The following is an 18,676-nucleotide window of genomic DNA, read 5'->3' on the forward strand; positions in this document are numbered from 1 at the left end:
GGGGGGAGGAGTTGGGGACCCTCCCCTGGGTGGTTTTGGGGTCCTAGGGGTTGGGGGGGGAGGGGTTGGGCATCCCCAAGGCCTTGAAGGGGGCAGCACCACGGGGTGGGGCACACGGGGGACAGGGGTTGCCCAGGAGGGGTTGGGGGTGCCAAGGTTGGGGGGAGTAGGGGGGGTTGGAGGGTGCCAGGGATGGGCACTGGGGGGCCAAGGAGCAGCTCTGGGGGCACCAAGAGGTGGCCTGGGGGTGCCAGGTGCAGGGGGGAAAGGTTTAAGGGCACCCAGGGCAGGGTTTGGGGTGCCAGGGATGCCAAGGAGGTGCCAAGGGGAAGGTTTGGGGCACCCAGAGCTGGGCTTGGGGTGCCAGGAGGAGGCTTTAGGGTGGGTTCAGGATGCCAGGGGTGCCAAGGAGATATTTTGGAGCACCCAGGGCAGGGTTTGGGGTGCCAGGAGGAGGCTTTAGGGTGGGTTCAGGATGCCAGGGGTGCCAAGGAGATGGTTTGGAGCACCCAGGGCAGGGTTTGGGGTGCCAGGAGGAGGCTTTAGGGTGGGTTCAGGATGCCAGGGGTGCCAAGGAGATGGTTTGGAGCACCCAGGGCAGGGTTTGGGGTGCCAAGGGCTGGGTTTGGGATGGGTTTAGGATGCCAGGGGAGGAAGTTTAGGATGGGTTTAGAGTGCCAAGAGGATGGTTTGGGGCACCAAGGGCTGGGCTTGGGATGTAGGCTGCCAGGGATGCCAACGAGGTGCCAAGGAGACACTTTACGCCACCAAGGGCTGGATTAGAGGTGGATTTATGTTGCCAGGGCAGCCAAGGGCACACTGGGTGGAGGTTGGCAGGGGTAGGCCAGGAGAGGGCAGGGGAAGGCAGGGGAGGGCTGGGGGGTGCCAGGGGTGCCAAGGAGCTGGTTGGGGGCGCCTGGGGCTGGGTTTGGGGTGCCAGGGGTCAGGTTAGGCTGCCAGGGATGCCAAGGGGGTGCCAGGGACACACTTTAGGGCACCAAGGGCTGGGTTAGGGCTGCCAGGGAGAGGCTTTAGGCTACCAGGGGCACACTTCGAGCCCCCAAGCTCAGGGTGGACTCTGCCAGGGGGAGGCCAGAGGAGGGCAGGGGAAGGCTGGGGGACGCCAGGGGAGGTGCCAGCTGTGCCCCTCAGAGGAAGGCATCGCACCACTCGCGCAGGCAGCCGGAGCAGTCCCTGCTCTGCTTGGCGTTGGCGCCGCAGGTCTCCTTCAGCCACTCCCGGAACAGTTCCTCGTCCTTGCGCAGCACCAGGAACTGCCCCAGCACCACATAGGCCTGGGAGGGGGAGGGGAGGGAGGGGAGGGGGAGAGGAGCAGGGAAGAGGGGAGAGAAAGGACACAAAAAGGAGAAAAGTTCTCAGCCCAGCAGGGGGCGCAGGAGAGGCTCCCAGTGGGACCTCCCTGCTGGGGGGAGCTGAAAGGGGTTGGGAAGGAAGGGGAAAGAGGGAGAGGAGCCAAGACCCTCCCTGTGTCCCCCACAGCCTCCTTGTCCCCCTCTGGTATCCCCAAGACCCTCCCTGTGTCCCCCACAGCCTCCTTGTCCCCCTCTGGTATCCCCAAGACCCTCCCTGTGTCCCCCACAGACTCCTTGTCCCTCTCTGGTATCCCCAGGACCCTTCCTGTCCCCTCCCTGTGTCCCCAAGGCCCTTCTTGTCCCCTTGGTACCACTCCCAGCACCCCAAAGTCCCCCTTGGTGCCACTCCTGTCCCCTTCGTGCCACCCCAGACCCCTTAGTGCCCTCCTTGCCCCCTTTAGTGCCAGCCCCACCCCCCAAACCTCCTCTGGGTGCCACCCTCCTCCCTCTCCCCCCTCCCCCCAGGCTGTGGCTGCCCCAGGGCCGTGCCCAGGGCTGTGCCAGTCTGCTCCAGGGCCGTGCCCAGGGCTGTGCCAGGCTGCTCCCCACCTTGTCAAAGCCTTTCTCCTCCAGCTTCTTGCCCAGCACGTCCCCAATGCCAGCCAAGGTGCCCACAGGCTTCTCCCCCATGGGCTCAGCCACGAAGTCTCTGTGCTTCTGGGAGGTGGAGGACATGGCACCTGGGGGGGCACGGGGAGCACATGGTGAGAGCACAGCTCTGGCACCCCTACGCCTCCCCCTGGCACCCCCAAGCCTCCCCTTGGCACCCCTGACACCCTAAACCCACCTCCAAACCTTACCCTGGGCACCCCTGGCATCCCTAACCCAGCCCTTGGCATCCTAAAGCCTCCCCCTGGCACCCTCAGCCCAGCCCTTGGTGCCCCAAACCCTGCCCTTGGCACCCTAAAGCCTCCCCCTGGCACCCTCAGCCCAGCCCTTGGTGCCCCAAAATCTTCTCCTTGACACCCTCAGCCCTGCCCCTGGCACCCCAAACCCAGCCCTTGGTGCCCCAAACCCTGCCCCTGGCACCCTCAGCCCAGCCCTTGGCACCCCAAACCCTGCCCCTTGGCACTGCCAGGGGAGCACTGCCCAGGGGGAGGAGGGAGGGGGAGAGGGCTTGGGGGGGACACAAGAAGGGGACATGGGGGGGAGGGCACCTGGGGGGACACAGGGAGAGGACTGGGGGGAGGGGACAGAAGAAAGGTTGGGGACATGGTGAGGGGGGAGGGAAGGAGGGAGGGGACATGGTGAGGGGTGGGGAGGGGACACTGCTAAGGGGGGGAGGGGTCTCGGGGGGACAAGGACAGGAAAAGGATTTGGGGACATGAGAGGGGGGAGGGAGGGAGGGGAGAGTGCTGGGGGGTGAGAGGGGAAGGATGAAAGAGAAGAGACATGGGGGGAGGAAAGGGGAAAGGGAGAGAGGGCTTGGGGGGGACACAGAGGAACAGGGCAGGGAGAGGATGTGGGGACACTGTGAGGGGTTGGCAGGGACAGGAGGGAGGGTTGGGGACATGGGGGAGGGAGGAGGAGAGGGCTGGGGGGGGGGGACAGTAAGGGGACATGGGGAGGAGGGAGGGGGACAGGCAGGGACCCAGGGCAGAGGAGGGAGGGGGATAGGGCTGGGCAGGGAGGGGGCAACAGGAAGGAGGCTTGGGGACATGGTGGGGGGGAGGGGAACAGTGGTAAGGGGGGAGGGGCAGGGGAGAGGAGAGAGAGGGGACAGGGGAACAGAACTGGGGGGGGACATAAAGGCACAGCCCAGAGAGACCCTGAGGGGACAATGGGGACAGAACTGAGGGGACCTGAGGAGACATAAAGGCACATCCCCGGGGGTCGTGAAGGGACAATGAGGACAGAACTGAGGGGACCTGAGCGGGGGACAGGGGTGGGGGGACCCTAAGGGGACAATGGGGACAGAATTCAGGGGGGACAATGGGGACAGGAGAAGGGCTCAGGGGTGGAGAGGACTTGGGGACAGCCCAAGGGGGAGCCTGGGGGCCGCCGGGGCCGGCCGCGGGCGGGAAGGCTTCAGGGCCCCTCCTGGGCCAGGCCTGGGCCACACCGGCCACCCCCGGAGAGCTTTGGGGACATCCGGGACGGCCTCGGGGACATGGCAGAGTGCCCTGGGGACAGCCCGGACCCGCCCTAGAGACACACAGGACCCCCCCGCGGGGACAAGAGAGGCCTCCGGAGGCCCTCACCGGCGCCTCCGCCGCTCCAACGGCCGCTCCCGCCTCGGGCCCGCTGCGTGCGCTGCGTGCAACGTCACTTCCGGCGGCGGCAGGGGGGCTGGGGAACCTTGGTCTGGGGAGGAGCCGGAACCGGAAGTGGAGGCCGCGGGGCCGCTCTTGGCGCGCAGGACCATGAGACGAGAATTCCCCCCCCCACCCCGGGTCCTCCAAGGGCTCTCCTGGAGAGCCTGGGAAGGGCTGAAGAGAGCCTGCGGGGCCACAAAGGGCTTGGAAAAGGTCACCAGGGATCTCTGGGCTCCTCCAAGGCCCTCCTGGAGCCCTGGAGAACATCTCCAGGTCCCTCTGGACTCCTCCAAGGCCCTCCTGGAGCCCTGGAGAACATCTCCAGGTCCCTCTGGGCTCCTCCAAGGGCTTCCTGGACCTCTGGAGAACATCTCCAGGTCTCTCTGGACACAGAGGTGGAGACTCCAGCAAAGAAAGGAGAAATTTAGGAGGGGGAAAGGAAAAATTGGGGCCAAAAAAGGGAAAATTTGGAATGAAAGGAGAAATTTGGGACAAAAAGGAAGGAATTTTGGGAGAAAAAGAAGGAATTTTGGGAGAAAAAAAATTAAATTTGAGCCAAAAGGAGAAATTTGGAGGAAAAAAGTAGAAATCAAGGACAAAAAGAAGGAGATTTGAGAAAAAAAGGAAAAAATTGGGGCCAAAAGGAAAAATTTTGGGCAAAAGGGAAAGATTTTGAGCAAAAAAAAGGGAATTCAGGGAAAGAAAAGGAGAATCTGGGTGGGGGGAGGGAGTTTTGGGGCAAAAGGAAGAAATTTTGGGGTAAAAAAGGAAATCCTTGAGCAAAAAAGAAAAATTTTTGGGGAAAAAAGGAAAATCTTGAGAGAAAAAAGGGAAAATTGGGGGGGAGGAAGGAGAATTTGGGGCAAAAAAGGGAAATTTGGGACAAAAAGAAGGAATTTTAGGACCAAAATAAGGAATTTTGGGGCAAAAATGGAAATTTGGGGCAAAAAAAGGAAATTTTGGGGGAGGGAAAGGGAATTTGGGGCAAAGAGGGAAAAATTTGAGGCAAAAGGAAATTTTGGGGCAAAAAGAGGAATTTTGGAGCAAAAAAGAAATCTGGGGCAAAAAGGAAATTTGGGGAAAAAAAGGAAATTTTTGGGCAAAAAATGGAATTTTGAGAGTAAAAATGGGAAATTTTAGGGTAAAAAAATTTAGGGCAAAAAGTGGAATTTGGGGGGGGAAGAGGGAATTTGGGGGAAAAAGAGGAAATCTGGGGGGAAAAAAGGAGAAATTAGGGCAAAAAGTGGAACTTTGGAGAGAAAAAGAATTTTGGGATAAAAAGGGGAAAATTGGGTCAAAAAAGGAAATTTGGGGACAAAAGGGAGAAATTTTGGGGCAAAAAAGAAATTGGGGCAAAAAGGGAAATTCTAAGGGAAAAAAGAGGAAATTGGGGGCAAAAGAGAAGAAATTGGGACAAAAGGGGAACTTCTGAGTAAAAAGGGGCATTTGGGGGAAAAAAAAGGAAATTTGGGGCAAAAATGGGGAATTTGGGGGCAAAAGGGATTTTGGGGGCAAAAAAAATTGGGGCAAAAGGAAGAAATTTTAGGGCAAAAAGGGGAATTTTTGGGAAAAGAGGAAATTCGGGGGCAAAAAGGGGAAATTCGGGGGCAAAAAGGGGAAATTCGGGGGCAAAATACAATTTAAGGGAAAAAAAGGAAATTTGAAGCAAAAAAGACATTTGGGCAGAAAAGTGGAACTTTTGGGGGAAAAAAAAGGAATTTTGGGATAAAAGGGGAAATTTGGGGGCAAAAAAAACATATTTGGGGACAAAAGGGAGAATGTGGGGGGCAAAAATGGGCAATTTTGGGCAAAAAAGGACAAAACTTGAGGGCCCCCTCCCCCCCCATTTCCCCTCCTTCCCCTTCTCCATTTTCGGGGGAGGCAAAACTCCAACCCTTCACCTCCACAGCTTTTAACATTTGCTTTATTTGGGGCTGAGCCCCCCCTGAACCCCCTAAGCAGCCCCTCCCCCATTCCCTCCTCCCTCCCACCCCCAGGGCCCCCCTCAGGTCTCCTCCTCACTCAGCAGCATATTGGGGACCCCCCTGGAGATGGGGAAGCGTCGCCCTGAGTCCGGGCACTGCAGGACCCCCTCCAGCACCTCCACCTGGGGGAGGGAAACACAAAAAAGGTTAAATGAGGGGAGAAGGAGACTCATAGAAGGTTTAGGAACCCCCCCAAAAAATTTAGGGACAAGCCCCCCCCAGTTTTACCTCCAGCAGGAGGTGGTGGAGGCGGCGCAGGAAGGCTTCGTCCTCCTCGTAGCCAGGGGAGGGCTCTGGGGGCAGCTCTGGGGGGTGCCCTAACTGGGGGGGGGGGAGGGTAGGGGTTAAGAGACCCCCAAGATGCCCCTTCCCCACCCCCAGTCCCCCCCCAGCTCTGTCAGACCCCCCCACACACATTTGAGCCCCAGCCCACCCTCCCTAAAAACCCACACTGGAGACTCCCAAATGGCTTCTCCCAGGGACCCCCAAATTAGGGACTCCCCCCACCCAAGGTTCCACTAATTAAGGACTCCCTCCAGGCTCCCCTAATTAGAGACACCCCCCCCCAGGACTCAGCCCTCTCCACCTTCTTAGGGGACCCCAAAACTCAGACCCCCCCAACCTTGAGCCCCACCCCCAAGTTCCCCAGGCACCCCTAAACTGAGACCCCCCCCAAAACGGGAGTCCTCCTGGACCCCCCCAAAAACTCCCTCCTGAATCCCCCCCTCCCCACCGAGTCCCTCCTGGACTCCACCCAAATGGGGACTGCCCCCCAGTTCCCCAGGCACCCCTGAACTGAGACACCCCCCCCAAAGTCCCTCCTGGCTTCCCCTCCCTCCAGATGGGGACTCCCTCCTGGACCCCCCCCAAATGGTGATGTCCCCTCCCCGCCCCCCCCAGAGTCTCTCCTGGATTCCCTCCAAATGGTACCCCCCCCCCCCCAAGTGGGGACCACCCCCCCAGAGTCCATCCTGGCCTCACCCCAAAGACTCCTTCCTGGACCCCCCTCCCCCTCGAGTGGACCCCCCCCCCTGGATCCCCCCCCCCCCAAACAGGGACACCTTCATCCCCTTCAAACCAACCCCCTTCAGCCCCCCCCGCCTTGCTGTGTGTGTCCCTCCATTTGCCCCCCAAACCCGAGGCTCCCCTCCCCCCCACTCACGCTCTCGGCCGCCTGCAGCAGCGCTGCCCAATGGAGCCTGGGCACCAAGCGAGCCACGAAGTCAGCGTTGAACGGCACCGGCCGGACCCGAACCTCCGAGGCCTGCAGGGGGGAGAGGAGGGGAGGGAGGCGGCGGAGCCGGGAAGGGAGGGGAGTGGACGGGACGGGGAGGGATCGAACCGGGGAGGAAGGAGCCGGGAAGGGGGAGGAGAGGCCTAGGCGGAGCCTAGTGGGGGACCGGTTGGGACCCAGCCAGGGTCTAGTGGAGGTAGCCGAGGCTTAGTCACGGCTTGGTCGAGGCCCAGCCGGGGTCCAGTTGGGACCTAGCCAGGTTGGTCGAAGCCTGGTCGGAGCCTCGGCTGCGTGGTCGCGTCCCGTCGAGGCGCTCGGGACTTAGTCGGCATCAAGTCAGGGCCCAGTGGCAGCGGTCGGGACTAGTCGGGGTGGTTGGGGCCTGGCCGGGGCCTGCCCGCTAAGGGCCGCGTCCGCACCTGGATCTGGAGGGGGAAGCCGCCGCCCGGCTTCAGGCCGCGGACGTGGGACGTGAGCATGTTGTGGGTTAGCAGCTTCATGCTGGCTGCTGCGACTGCCGGCAGCGCCGCACTTCCGGCAAGAGACGGTGGCCGGGAGGAGCCAAGCAGGGCGCTTGCCGGAGCGACAAAGAGGCTGCGGCCTAGACCTAAAGCAGGGAAAACAGGGGGACTCCCAAAACGACCAGCCCTGAGCCTGCCACCACCTCTGGGAGGCCTCAGAGCTCCCTCCCAGTCTGTACTGGTTTAGACTGGGAGGTCTCAAAGGCTAACAGGGAGCCAGAGAGCCCCATAGAGCTCCCCATAAGGGCCACAGTGACCCACAGCCCCAAACATAGCTACCCACAGGGACCCATAGAGCTCCACCTACCGTCCAAGAGAGCCCCATAGCGACCCACAGAGCAGCACATGGGGACCCATAAAGACCCACAAGCAGCCACCGTGCACCATAGGGACCCACAGAGCCCCATAGAGCTCCACATGGGGACCCATAAGGACCCACAGTGCAACATAGGGACCCACAGAGCCCCATAGAGCTCCACATGGGGACCCAGAAGGACCCACCGTACACCATAGAGACCCACAGAGCCCCACATGGGGACCCATAAGGACCCACCGTACACCATAGGGACCCATAGAGCCCCACAGAGCTCCACATGGGGACCCATAAGGACCCACAGTGCACCATAGGGACCCACAGAGCTCCACATGGGGACCCATAAGGACCCACCGTACACCATAGGGACCTATAGAGCCCCACACGGGGACCCATAAGGACCCACAAGGAGCCACCGTACATCATAGGGACCCATAGAGCCCCCCAGAGCTCCACATGGGGACCCATAAGGACCCACAGTGCACCATAGGGACCCACAGAGCTCCACATGGGGACCCATAAGGACCCACCGTACACCATAGGGACCTATAGAGCCCCACACGGGGACCCATAAGGACCCACAAGGAGCCACCGTACATCATAGGGACCCATAGAGCCCCCCAGAGCTCCACATGGGGACCCATAAGGACCCACAGTGCACCATAGGGACCCACAGAGCTCCACATGGGGACCCATAAGGACCCACAGAGCCCCACAGAGCTCCACATGGGGACCCATAAGGACCCACAGTGCACCATAGGGACCCACAGAGCCCCACATGGGGACCCATAAGGACCCACAGTGCACCACAGGGACCCACAGAGCTCCACATGGGGACACATAAGGACCCACAGTGCACTATAAGGACCTATAGAGCTCCACATAGGGTCCCATGGAGTCCCATCACAACCCACAGAGCCCCATAGGAACCCACAAGGAGCCACACTGCACCATAGAGCCCCATAGGGAGCCACATATGGACCCAGAGTGACCCATGAAGCCCCCTAGGGAGGCACAGTGCATCATAGAATCAGTCAGGGTTGGAAGGCACCACAAGACTCATCCAGTTCCAACCCCCCTACCATGGAAAGGGACACCTCACACTGGATCAGTCTGGCCAGAGCCTCATCCAGCCTGGCCTTAAACACCTCCAGGGATGGGGCCCCAACCACCTCCCTGGACAACCCACTCCAGGCTCTCACCACTCTCATGGGGAAGAACTTCTTCCTCACCTCCAGCCTGAATCTCCCCACTTCCAGCTTTATTCCATTCCCCCTAGTCCTATCACTACCTGAGATCCTAAAAAGTCCTTCCCCAGCTTTCTTGTAGCCCCCTTCAGATACTGGAAGGCCACAAGAAGGTCACCTCAGAGCCTTCTCTTCTCCACACTGAATAGCCCCAACTCTCTCTGTCCTCATATGAGAAGAGCTCCAGCCCTCTGCTCATCCTGGTGGCCCTCCTCTGGACACCTTCCAGCATGTCCATATCCGTCTTTTAATAGGGGCTCCAGAACTGGATGCAGTACTGCAGGTGGGGTCTCACCAGAGCTGAGTAGAGGGCAAGAATCACCTCCATTGACCTGCTGGCCACAATTCTCTTGATGAAGCCCAGGATCTGGTTGGCTTTCTGGGCTGCAAGTGCACATTGACAACTCGTGTTGAGCTTCTCATCCACCAGCACCCCCAAGTCCCTCTCCCCAGGGCTGCTTTCCAGCCAGTCCCTGCCCAGCCTGGATTTGTGCTTGGGATTGCCTCGACCCAGATGCAGGACCCTGCACCTGGTCTTGTTGAACCTCATGAGGTTGGCTTGTGCCCACCTCTCCAGCCTGTCCAGGTCCCTCGGGATGGATCCCTTCCCTCCAGCCTGTCTGCTGCACCACACAGCTTGGTGTCAGCAGCAAACTTGCTGAGGGTCCATGGCACCGACACAGATGTTGAACAAGCCTGGTCCCAGGACTGAGCCCTGAGGGACTCCACTTGTCACTGGCCTCCACTGGGACATGGAGCCATTGACAGCCACTCTTTGGGTGTGGCCATCAAGCCAGTTCTTTATCCATCTTGTGGTCCACCCATCAAACCCATGTGTCACCAGTTTGGAGACCAGGATGTGGTGTGGGACAGTGTTGAACCCACAGAGCCCCACAGGGAGCCACAGAGCCCCACAGGGAGCCACAGAGCCCCACAGGGAGACACAGTGCACCACAGGGAGCCACAGAGCCCCACAGGGAGACACAGTGCACCACAGGGAGACACAGAGCACCACAGGGAGACACAGAGCCCCACAGGGAGACACAGAGCCCCACAGGGAGCCACAGTGCACCACAGGGAGCCACAGAGCCCCACAGGGAGACACAGAGCCCCACAGGGAGACACAGTACACCACAGGAACCCACACAGCCCCACAGGGAGCCACAGTGCACCACAGGGACCCACAGAGCCCCACAGTGCACCACAGGGAGCCACAGAGCCCCACAGGGAGCCACAGAGCCCCACAGGGAGACACAGTGCACCACAGGGAGCCACAGAGCCCCACAGGGAGACACAGTGCACCACAGGGAGACACAGAGCACCACAGGGAGACACAGAGCCCCACAGGGAGCCACAGTGCACCACAGGGAGCCACAGAGCCCCACAGGGAGACACAGAGCCCCACAGGGAGACACAGTACACCACAGGAACCCACACAGCCCCACAGGGAGCCACAGTGCACCACAGGGACCCACAGAGCCCCACAGTGCACCACAGGGAGCCACAGAGCACCACAGGGAGCCACAGAGCCCCACAGGGAGACACAGTGCACCACAGGGAGCCACAGAGCCCCACAGGGAGACACAGTGCACCACAGGGAGACACAGTGCACCACAGGGAGCCACAGTGCACCACAGGGAGCCACAGAGCCCCACAGGGAGACACAGTGCACCACAGGAACCCACACAGCCCCACAGGGAGCCACAGTGCACCACAGGGACCCACAGAGCCCCACAGTGCACCACAGGAACCCACACAGCCCCATAGGGAGCCACAGAGCCCCAACCCCCTCCCCCCCCCCAACACCCCAGAAACAGGAGCCAAATTGCAGCTGATTTAATACAAGGGGGATGAGGGGGAAGGGGCACCCCCAAAGACCCCTCCCCAAGCCATCCTCAAACCCAAAGTGCCCCCCAAAACTGCCCAGAGGTCCCCTCCAGAATGGAGTGTGGGGGATGGGGGGAACACAGACTCCCCCCCCAAAATGGGTGAGGGGAGTGGGTCCCCCCCCGGGCTCCCCGAATGTGGAGGCTGAGAGAAAGGGTGGGGAGGGGTTTAAGGCCACTTCTGCATGCTGGGGGGACCTCCATAGTGGGAGGGGGACCCCAACGGAAGGGGAACCTCAAGATTGTGGGGGGGGACCCCAAGAGTGAGGAGAAACCCCAAAAGTGAGAGGGGGACCCCAAGAGTGTGGAGGAGACCCCCAGAGTGGGAGGGATCCCAAGAGTGAGGGGGATCCTAACAATGGGGGGGACCCCAATAGTGGGAGAAAGACCCCAAGAGTGAGGAGAAAACCCCAAAGAGCAGGAGGGGGACCCCCAAGACTAAAGATGGGTTCCAGTTGTGGGCAGGGGGATTGGGAAGGGGCCGAGTGAGGATTTAGGGAGGGTCCCAGGGTTTGGGGCGTGGGGGGGGTCTCCCCAATGATCTGGGGGTGCTAATGGAGGAATTTGATCCAATTGTGGGGTGCTGGAGGGGGCCCCAATGATCTTGGGGTGCTGGGGGAAAGGATTTGATCCAATTATGGGGTCCTGGGTGGGGGGGGGGTTCTGATGATCTATGGGGGGTCTCAGTGATCTGGGAAGGGGTCCCCCATGATCTTGGGGTGCTGGAGGCAGAATTTGATCCACTTGGGGGTACATGGGTGGTCCCCAATGTTATGGAGCTCCTGAGCAGGGCCTCAGTGATCTGAGGAGGGTCCCAAATGATCTTGGGGTGCTGGGGGGGGGGATTTGATCCACTTGGGGGTCTACACGGGAGGTCTGTGGGTGGTGGGGGTCTATGGGGGTGGTCCCTAGGGGGTGTTAGGAGGTGTAGGGGAAGCTGAGCAGGGCCCCCTCATAGGGCTCCAGCTGCAGCTCCTCCAGCTTGATCTGGGGGTCGGGGGGCAGGGGCTGGTGGGTCCTGAGGCGCAGGGTGAGGCTGGGGGGGACCCGGGGGTCCCGCAGGGAGATGTGGGTGAGGGGCTGGGGGCCAGGGTTGAGCAGCACCAGAAACCTCTGGCTCTGGTCCCAGCTGCGCAGGAAGGCGGAGGCCTGGGGGCCTGCGTCCAGGGCTTCAGCCTCCCCCAGGGCCAGGGAGCGCTCCCGGGAGCGCAGCGCCCCCAGCTGGCGGCACAGCTCCAGCAGCTGCAAGGGGGGGAAGAGGCAAGGAGGTCAGAGACAGGCCCTGGGGTGGGGCCCTTCGAACAGCTCCTCCTGGGGTGCTGCCCCTTTAAGAGCCCACCCTGAGGGCTTACACCTTCAGGGCCCTACTCTAGGCATTGCCCCTTTAAGGTCCCACCCTGGGATGTTGCCCTTCTAAGAGCCCACCCTGGGCACTGCCCCTTTCAGGGCCTATCCTGGGAGGTTGCCCCTTTAAGGGCCCACTCTGGGGGGGGGGCTGCACTTTTAGGGCCCCACCTCAGGCACTGCCCCTTTAAGAGCCCATCCTGGGGTAAAAAGGGAAAAGTTTGGGGCAAACAAAAAGAGAAATTCAGGAAGACAAGGAAAATTTGGGGCAAAAAGGGGAAGGCTTGGGGTTAAAAAGGGGGAAATTGGGGGAAAAATAGGTAATTCAGGAGAACGAGAAATTTGGGAGTAAAGGGGAAGGCTTAGGGCCAAAAAAGAGAAGGCTTGAGGGAAAAAAAAAAAAATTCAGAAGAAAAAAGGGAAATTTGGAGATAAAGAACATTTAGGGCAAAACCCAGAAGGCTTGGGCCAAGAAAGGGAAAATTTAGGCCAAAAAAGGGAAGATTTGGGAGCGAAAAGGAAATCTGGGGGCAAAAAGGGAAAATGTCCGGAAAAAAAAAAGTTCAGGGGAAAAAGGGAACGATTTGGGGGGCAGAAGGGGAAGACGCGGGGGGCAGAAGGGGAAAGATTCAGGTTGTCCCCACCCCAGTGCCATTGCCCCGTTAAGACCACCCCCTTTCCCCCCCCACCCCGCATTGCCCCGTTAAGAACCACACCCACCTGCGAGCTGTTCCCGGGCTCCTGCAGCAGCTCCCAGGGCATCTGCGTCAACTGGGGACACAGGGGGAGGGGTCAGGGGCAGGGCCTCCGGGGTAGCTCCACCCCCAGCAGCACCCCATTGGGCCCCAGAGAGACCCACATGGAACCATAGAGACCGATAGAGACCAGTGGGAACCCATAGAGCACCACAGGGTCTCTATGAAGCCACAGAGCCCTACAGGGACCCACATGGAGCCCTACAGAGCATTATACAAAGCCACAGAGCCCTATAGGGACCCACATGGAGGTCTACAGGGCATTATATAAAGCCATAGAGCCCTATAGGGACCCATAGGGACTCACATGGAGCCCTACAGGACATTATATAAAGCCATAGAGCCCTACACGGACCCACATGGAGCCCTACAGGGCATTATATAAAGCCATAGAGCCCTATAGGGACTCACATGGAGTCCTACAGGACATTATATAAAGCCATAGAGCCCTACACGGACCCACATGGAACCCTACAGGGCATTACATAAAGCCATAAAGCCCTATAGGGACTCACATGGAGTCCTACAGGACATTATATAAAGCCATAGAGCCCTATAGGGACCCACATGGAGCCCTACAGGGCCTTACATGAAGCCATAGAGCCCTATAGGGAACCGTAAGGACCCACATGGAGCCATAGAGCCCCACAGCGTCTCATACAAAGCCAAAGAACCCCATAAGCTCTTATAAGAAACCATAAGCCACCATAAGGCCCTATAAAGCCCCATAACAACCTATATGGACCCACAGAGCCCCATAAAAACCTGTAAGGACCCTTAGAGCCCCTCAGGGACCCAGAGAGCCTCATAAGGACCCATAGGGACCCACAGACCCTTATAAGAACTTATAGGGGCCCATAAAGCTCCATAAGAACCTGCAAGTACTCTTAAAACCCCCCAGAACCTCATAGGGTTCCACAGAGTCCCATAGAAACCTAGAGAACCCCATAAAGGCCTATAGAGGTCTACAGGAACCCACACAAACCCATAGCAACCTGTAGAACCCCATAATGACCTACACAGCTCTATAGGGATCTATAGAGCTCTACAGACAAGCAGCCAGAGACCTCCATGAGAACCCCTGGAGCCCCATAGGAAGCTATAGGTCCCCACAGGGACCCGTAGCGCCCAATAGAGCACCACAGAGACCTACAGAGTCCCATAGGACCCCAGAAGGACCTATGGACACCTATAGCAACCTACAGACCTCCACAAGGACCCACAGAGCCCCACAGGGACCCACAGAGCCCCAAAGATCCCCATAGAGACCTATAGAATTCCATACAGACCCACAGAACTCCACAGGGATGTATAGAGCTCCATAAAGACTCACAGGAACCTATAGCGTCCAATAGGGACCCACAGAGCCCCACAGAGATCTCTAAGAATCTATATAGCTCCTTAAGGACCCATAAAGACTAACAGAGCCCCTCAGGAACCCATAGAGTCCCACAGGGACCCAAAGAGCCCTTCAGGGACTTAAAGAGCTCCACAGGAACCTATAGAACTCCATAGAGCCTTACAGAGCTCCATAGGAACCCACAGAGACCGAGAGAGGCCAATAGAGCCCCACAGGGACTCACGGATACCTACAAGGACCCACAAGGACCCCTGGGCCCCCCAAGTGCCCCCTAGAGCCCCACTGCCCCCCTCACGGGTACCTGTCCAGGCTGGGGGCCCCCGGGGAGGTCCTGCAGCCCCAGCTCATCCCCATAGCTGAGGGCAGGGGTCCCAGGCAGGGCCCAGAGCAGCAGCAGCGCTTGGGGAGCCAGCAGGGGGCGCAGGCTTGTGAGGTGCTGCCAGGGGGAGCCCACCTGGGGGTGACACAGAACAGGTTGGGGGGGGGGGGGGAAATCAAGGGGTCTCCAGGGGCAGTTTTGGGGTTGAGCAGGGGTCCCAGGGTGGATTTTGGGGTTCTGGGGGGGGGGGGGTCCCAAGAGGAATTTTAGGGTTTGGAGATCCTAGGGTGGACTTTGGGGTTCAGGGAGATCAGAGCAAGATCTAAGAGGGTCTGGAAAGCGTGTGACGGTCCACAGGGGTTGGGTGTCAAGGGGTCCCCAGCAATAATTTTGGGGTTCAGAGAAGGCTCCCAGGATCAGTTTAGAGATCAGCAGAGATCAAGGAGAGTCCCAAGATGAATTTGGGGGTTCAGAAGGATTGGGGTTCAGGAAAGGATCCCAAGATTAATTTGAGGATTCAGGGAAGGGTCCCAAGAGGAATTTCGGAGATCAGAAGGGCTGGGGTTCAGGGAAGCATCCCAGGATGAATTTGGGGGTTCAGGGGGGGGTCCCCACTCACACTCCAGACCAGGGGGACCCCCGGCTGCAGGAAGCTGAGAAGCTGGGGAGCAAGTTTGGCTGCTGGGGTCCCCTCCAAAGCCTCCTGGAAGCGCCCCAGGAGGGGACCCCCCGGAGCCCCCTCCCCAAGGCGCTGCAGCAGCTCCAGCAGCTGGGGGTGGGACTGGAGCTGACTGCCCCCCACCAACACCCTGCAAAAAAGGGGAGGGAGAGGTCAGGAATTGGGTCTGGGGTCTCCAAGGAGTTCCCCTGAGGGTGTTAAAGGAGACCCCAAAAATTGGGAGACAAAAAGAAAAAGGGAAGGGGAAAAGCCTCACCTGGAGCCTCCCTCAGGGCCTGGCTGGGCCTGGGTCAGATTCTGCCACTCGGAGAGGAGATGCAGCTGGGGGGGAGGGAAAAAGGAATTAGGAGAGGAGATCCCCAAGAGGAAGACCCCAGACCCAAATGGGGAAGCCCAAGCCTTAGGGGGGACCCCAGCCCCAGGGTTGGGCCCCATAAAGGGAGATCAGACCCCAGTTGGGGTCCACCCCCAGGGCTGAACCACAGGGAGACCCCAGACCCAATTTCCCCCCCACCTCCCAGGAGACCCTAGACCCAATTTGGGCTCTCCCAGTTCCACCCCACAGGAGCCTCCAGACCAAACTGGGGCTCCCTCAGCCCCCCAGTTCTGCTCCATAGGAGACCTCAGACCCAATTTGAAGACCTCCCGTTCTGCCCCATAGTCACCCCCAGCCCCCGAGGTCTGCCCCACAGAAGACCCCAGACCCAATTTGACACCCCCCCCCCCATCTCCTCTCTCCCTCTCACCGGCAGCTCCTCGACGCTGTCCAGCAGGAAGCCTCCAACCCCCCTCTGCAGCCAGGAGCTCAGCACCCCCTGGGGGGACCCCAAAATCACACAGGGACCCCCCCAGTGACCCCCAACAGCTCCTCAGAGCCCCCCAAAGGGCACCGAGGGACCCCCAAAACCCACCCAGGCACTCCCAAGTGACCCAGAGCCCCTCAAAACCCACCCAGGGACCCCCCCCCAAAGTGATCTATGGCTCCCCAAAATCCACCCATGGACCCCCCAAATCTGACCCAGGGACCCCTTGAATTACCTCAGGGACCCCCCAACACCCACCCAAGAACCCTTCTAGGGGCCTCCAAAGCTGCTCCAGGAACCCCAAAACCCCCACAGGGACCCCCAAAACTCACCCAGGCCCTCCCCAAATTCATCCAGAGACCCCCAAACACAACCCAAGGACCCCCAGAAGTCCCTCCCCTTACCTTCATGTGCTCATTGAACTGGGGGTGCTGAGCCAGGCCCCCCCAAACCAGCCCCTCCCCAAACTTGGGGGTCAAGTCCACAAGCAGCTGCAGCCCTGGGCAGGGGGAGCGCAAAAAGAGGTTCAGGGCACCCCCAAATCACCCCCACCCCAGAGCCTTGGGAGCCCCACAGCACTGGGGGGGCTGCTCTGAAGGCTGCTCCCCCTCATTTCTGGGCATTCCCCAAGGTGAGACCCCCCCCCCCAGATACCAAATTTAAGGGTGCCCCTCCCTTCAGGCCCCCCCCGACCCCATTTCAGACCCCAAATTTGAGGGTGTCCCCCCTCTCAGGGGTGCTCCCCATTTTTGACCCTCCCTGACCCCATATTAGGCCCCCAAGACCCCAATTTAGACTCCCTGACTCCAAGTTTGGGGGTGCCCCCCATTTAGACCCCTCCAGACCCCCAAATTTAAGCCCCCACCCCTTTTAACCCCTCCCCCCCAACTTAGGGTTCCCCCACCCCAATTTTGGGGTCATTTCCCCCCCTCCTCTTCCTCACCTTTCTTCTTGGCTGCCTGCAGGAGGTCCCCAAAATCCTCCAAGGACCCCAAACTTGGCTCCAGCTGGTCCAGGGGGGGCAGTTTGGAGCCCCCCCACTCAGAGGCATTTTGGGGGTGCAGGGGGCCCAAGATCAGGCCCCGAGCCCCCAACCCTGCCACATGCTCCAGGCGAGCTGCAACCCCTGGGGGGCGGCACAAAGGGGGAGGAAAGACCCCCAGAGTTGAGCACCCCTCAAAACTGACCTCCCCAGGGACCCCAAAATCCTCCCCAGGACAACACATCCCCCCAGGGGACCCCAAAATTCTCCTCCCAGAGACCCTTCTCCCCACTCCCCTTTCGTCTCTCCCCCCTCCTTTTCTCTCTCTGTCCCCTATTTTCCTTCTGCCATTGCTCTTCCTTCTCCCTTTCCTTCCGTCTTCACACTCTTCCCTTCTCTTCCTTCCTACTCCATTTCCCCTTCTCTTTTTCTCCCTCTTTCCTTTACTTTCTTTTCCCTTACCTTCTCCTTCCTTTTTCCTTCCTTCCCTCTTCCTTTTCCCCCTCTCCCTTCCCCTTTCTCCCTTCTCCCCCCCTCCACTTTCCTTCTTCCCCTCTCCTCCTCCCTTCCCCCTTTTTCCTTCCCTCTCCCCTCCCTTTTTCCTTCCCCCCTCCCCCTTTTTCCTTCCCTCCTCCCCTCCCCTCCCTTTTTCCTTCCCCCCTCCCCCTTTTTCTTGTTCCCACCTTCCCCTCTGTTTTTCCCCCTCCCCTTCCCCTTTCCTTCCTCCCCAGCTTTTCCTCCTCCTCCTCCCTTCTCTCCCCACTCCCTTCCACCCCCGCTTCCCTTCTCCCACTCCCTCCCCTTCTCCTCCTCACCTTTCAGGTCCCCCCCAAACTGCTTTGGGGGTGCCCTGTAGAGGGCCCCCAGCTGCCACCAGTGCCTGCTGGGGAGGGGTCTGCAGGGGGGGGCCCTGGCCACGATGGCAGCAGCAGCCCCCAGCATCCCTGCCCAGCCCAGCCAGAAGAGGAGGAGGAGGCAGATCCGAGCCTTCCTCCAGGGAGGGGAGGCAGCAGCCCTCAGCAGCTCCTCCTTCCCCAGCCCTGTGAACTTTTGGGGGGCCCCAGACCCCCCTCCAGCCCCCACCCCCAAAACCACCTCCTCCTCAGGGGCCCTCCCCTTAGCTTCCTTCCCCCCTCCTCCTCCTTCCTCTTCCTCCTCCTCTTCCTCAGGAGGCATCTTCAGGACTAGGCCATTCTTGGCCCCTCCCCCATCCCCTAAGGGGTCCTCGGGGGGGGGATTTGGGGGATCCAGAGGGGGGTCCCCCAAGTTTTCCGGGGGGGCTTTGGTGGCTGCCAAGGTGGAAAGCTCCACTGGGGGGGGAGGAGAGCTGGAGGGGTCCATGGAGAGAGCTGGAAAAGAGGAGGGGGGGAGACAAAAAGGGAGGGTGAGGAAAGGTATCAAAGGGTGGGGGAGGTCCCAAAATTGAAAGGGGGACCCCAAAAATCTAAGGGTGAAGGAGGAGAACCCAAAGGCAAAGGGGTGAGGGTGGGGGTACCCAAAATTAGGGGGTCAAGGGTGGAGAGCCCCCAAAAGTCCGAGTGAAGGAAGGCCCCAAAGTCAAAGGGTTCAGAAAGAAAGAAGCCCAAATTTAGGAGAGAAAGGGGTGGGGGACCCAAAAAA

General features: G+C 59.9%; 4 protein-coding genes across 5 annotated transcripts; all 4 read right to left on the minus strand.

Moving 5' to 3' along the window:
• Window positions 1-181: 181 nt before the first annotated feature.
• Window positions 182-3,600, minus strand: BANF1 (BAF nuclear assembly factor 1). Its single transcript, XM_054398536.1, has 3 exons — window positions 3,575-3,600; window positions 1,923-2,053; window positions 182-1,295 (listed from the first exon to the last, which is right to left on the minus strand). Exons 2-3 carry the CDS (start codon window positions 2,046-2,048, stop codon window positions 1,149-1,151), a joined length of 273 nt encoding a protein of 90 aa, XP_054254511.1. The 5' UTR covers window positions 2,049-2,053; window positions 3,575-3,600; the 3' UTR covers window positions 182-1,148.
• A 2,033-nt stretch (window positions 3,601-5,633) lies between these two features.
• TRMT112 (tRNA methyltransferase activator subunit 11-2) lies at window positions 5,634-7,375 on the minus strand. Of its 2 annotated transcripts, none has more exons than XM_054398535.1 (4): window positions 7,267-7,375; window positions 6,776-6,877; window positions 5,842-5,916; window positions 5,634-5,735 (listed from the first exon to the last, which is right to left on the minus strand). In XM_054398535.1, exons 1-4 carry the CDS (start codon window positions 7,345-7,347, stop codon window positions 5,634-5,636), a joined length of 360 nt encoding a protein of 119 aa, XP_054254510.1. In that variant the 5' UTR covers window positions 7,348-7,375. The 2 variants fall into 2 exon arrangements, with proteins under 2 accessions (XP_054254510.1, XP_054254509.1); XM_054398534.1 differs by having other exon boundaries at window positions 5,842-5,918; window positions 6,772-6,877.
• A 2-nt stretch (window positions 7,376-7,377) lies between these two features.
• On the minus strand, window positions 7,378-8,375 carry LOC128980093 (uncharacterized). The gene has a single exon (XM_054398533.1). It carries the CDS (start codon window positions 8,219-8,221, stop codon window positions 7,574-7,576), a length of 648 nt encoding a protein of 215 aa, XP_054254508.1. The 5' UTR covers window positions 8,222-8,375; the 3' UTR covers window positions 7,378-7,573.
• Window positions 8,376-11,732: 3,357 nt separating this feature from the next.
• SLC3A2 (solute carrier family 3 member 2) lies at window positions 11,733-18,103 on the minus strand. The gene is made up of 10 exons (XM_054398528.1): window positions 17,872-18,103; window positions 17,018-17,200; window positions 16,479-16,573; window positions 16,018-16,086; window positions 15,528-15,592; window positions 15,212-15,401; window positions 14,575-14,727; window positions 14,497-14,502; window positions 12,879-12,929; window positions 11,733-12,056 (listed from the first exon to the last, which is right to left on the minus strand). The coding sequence occupies exons 1-10, from the start codon at window positions 17,996-17,998 to the stop codon at window positions 11,733-11,735; spliced, it is 1,263 nt and encodes a 420-aa protein (XP_054254503.1). The 5' UTR covers window positions 17,999-18,103.
• Between the last annotated feature and the right edge of the window lie 573 nt (window positions 18,104-18,676).

This window comes from Indicator indicator, unplaced genomic scaffold (assembly GCF_027791375.1).
Source record: "Indicator indicator isolate 239-I01 unplaced genomic scaffold, UM_Iind_1.1 iindUn_scaffold_63, whole genome shotgun sequence".
Classification (NCBI taxonomy): Eukaryota; Metazoa; Chordata; class Aves; order Piciformes; family Indicatoridae; genus Indicator; species Indicator indicator.

Excerpts from the sequence above, each read along its gene's own strand:
- BANF1 (XM_054398536.1), bottom strand. The coding sequence starts at position 2,048 with ATGTCCTCCACCTCCCAGAAGCACAGAGACTTCGTGGCTGAGCCCATG. Across the intron at positions 1,296-1,922 it reads AGGAGAAAGGCTTTGACAAG|GCCTATGTGGTGCTGGGGCA; the intron begins GTGGGGAGCAGC and ends TCCCCCTCCCAG.
- LOC128980093 (XM_054398533.1), bottom strand. The coding sequence starts at position 8,221 with ATGGTGTACGGTGGGTCCTTATGGGTCCCCATGTGGAGCTCTGTGGGT.
- TRMT112 (XM_054398534.1), bottom strand. The coding sequence starts at position 7,347 with ATGAAGCTGCTAACCCACAACATGCTCACGTCCCACGTCCGCGGCCTG. Across the intron at positions 6,878-7,266 it reads GCTTCCCCCTCCAGATCCAG|GCCTCGGAGGTTCGGGTCCG; the intron begins GTGCGGACGCGG and ends TCCCCCCTGCAG. Across the intron at positions 5,919-6,771 it reads GCAGGCGGCCGAGAGCGTGA|AGCTGCCCCCAGAGCCCTCC; the intron begins GTGGGGGGGAGG and ends GGCACCCCCCAG.
- SLC3A2 (XM_054398528.1), bottom strand. The coding sequence starts at position 17,998 with ATGCTGGGGGCTGCTGCTGCCATCGTGGCCAGGGCCCCCCCCTGCAGA. Across the intron at positions 17,201-17,871 it reads GTTTGGGGGGGACCTGAAAG|GGGTTGCAGCTCGCCTGGAG; the intron begins GTGAGGAGGAGA and ends GCCGCCCCCCAG. Across the intron at positions 12,057-12,878 it reads AGCCCGGGAACAGCTCGCAG|CTGCTGGAGCTGTGCCGCCA; the intron begins GTGGGTGTGGTT and ends CCCCCCTTGCAG.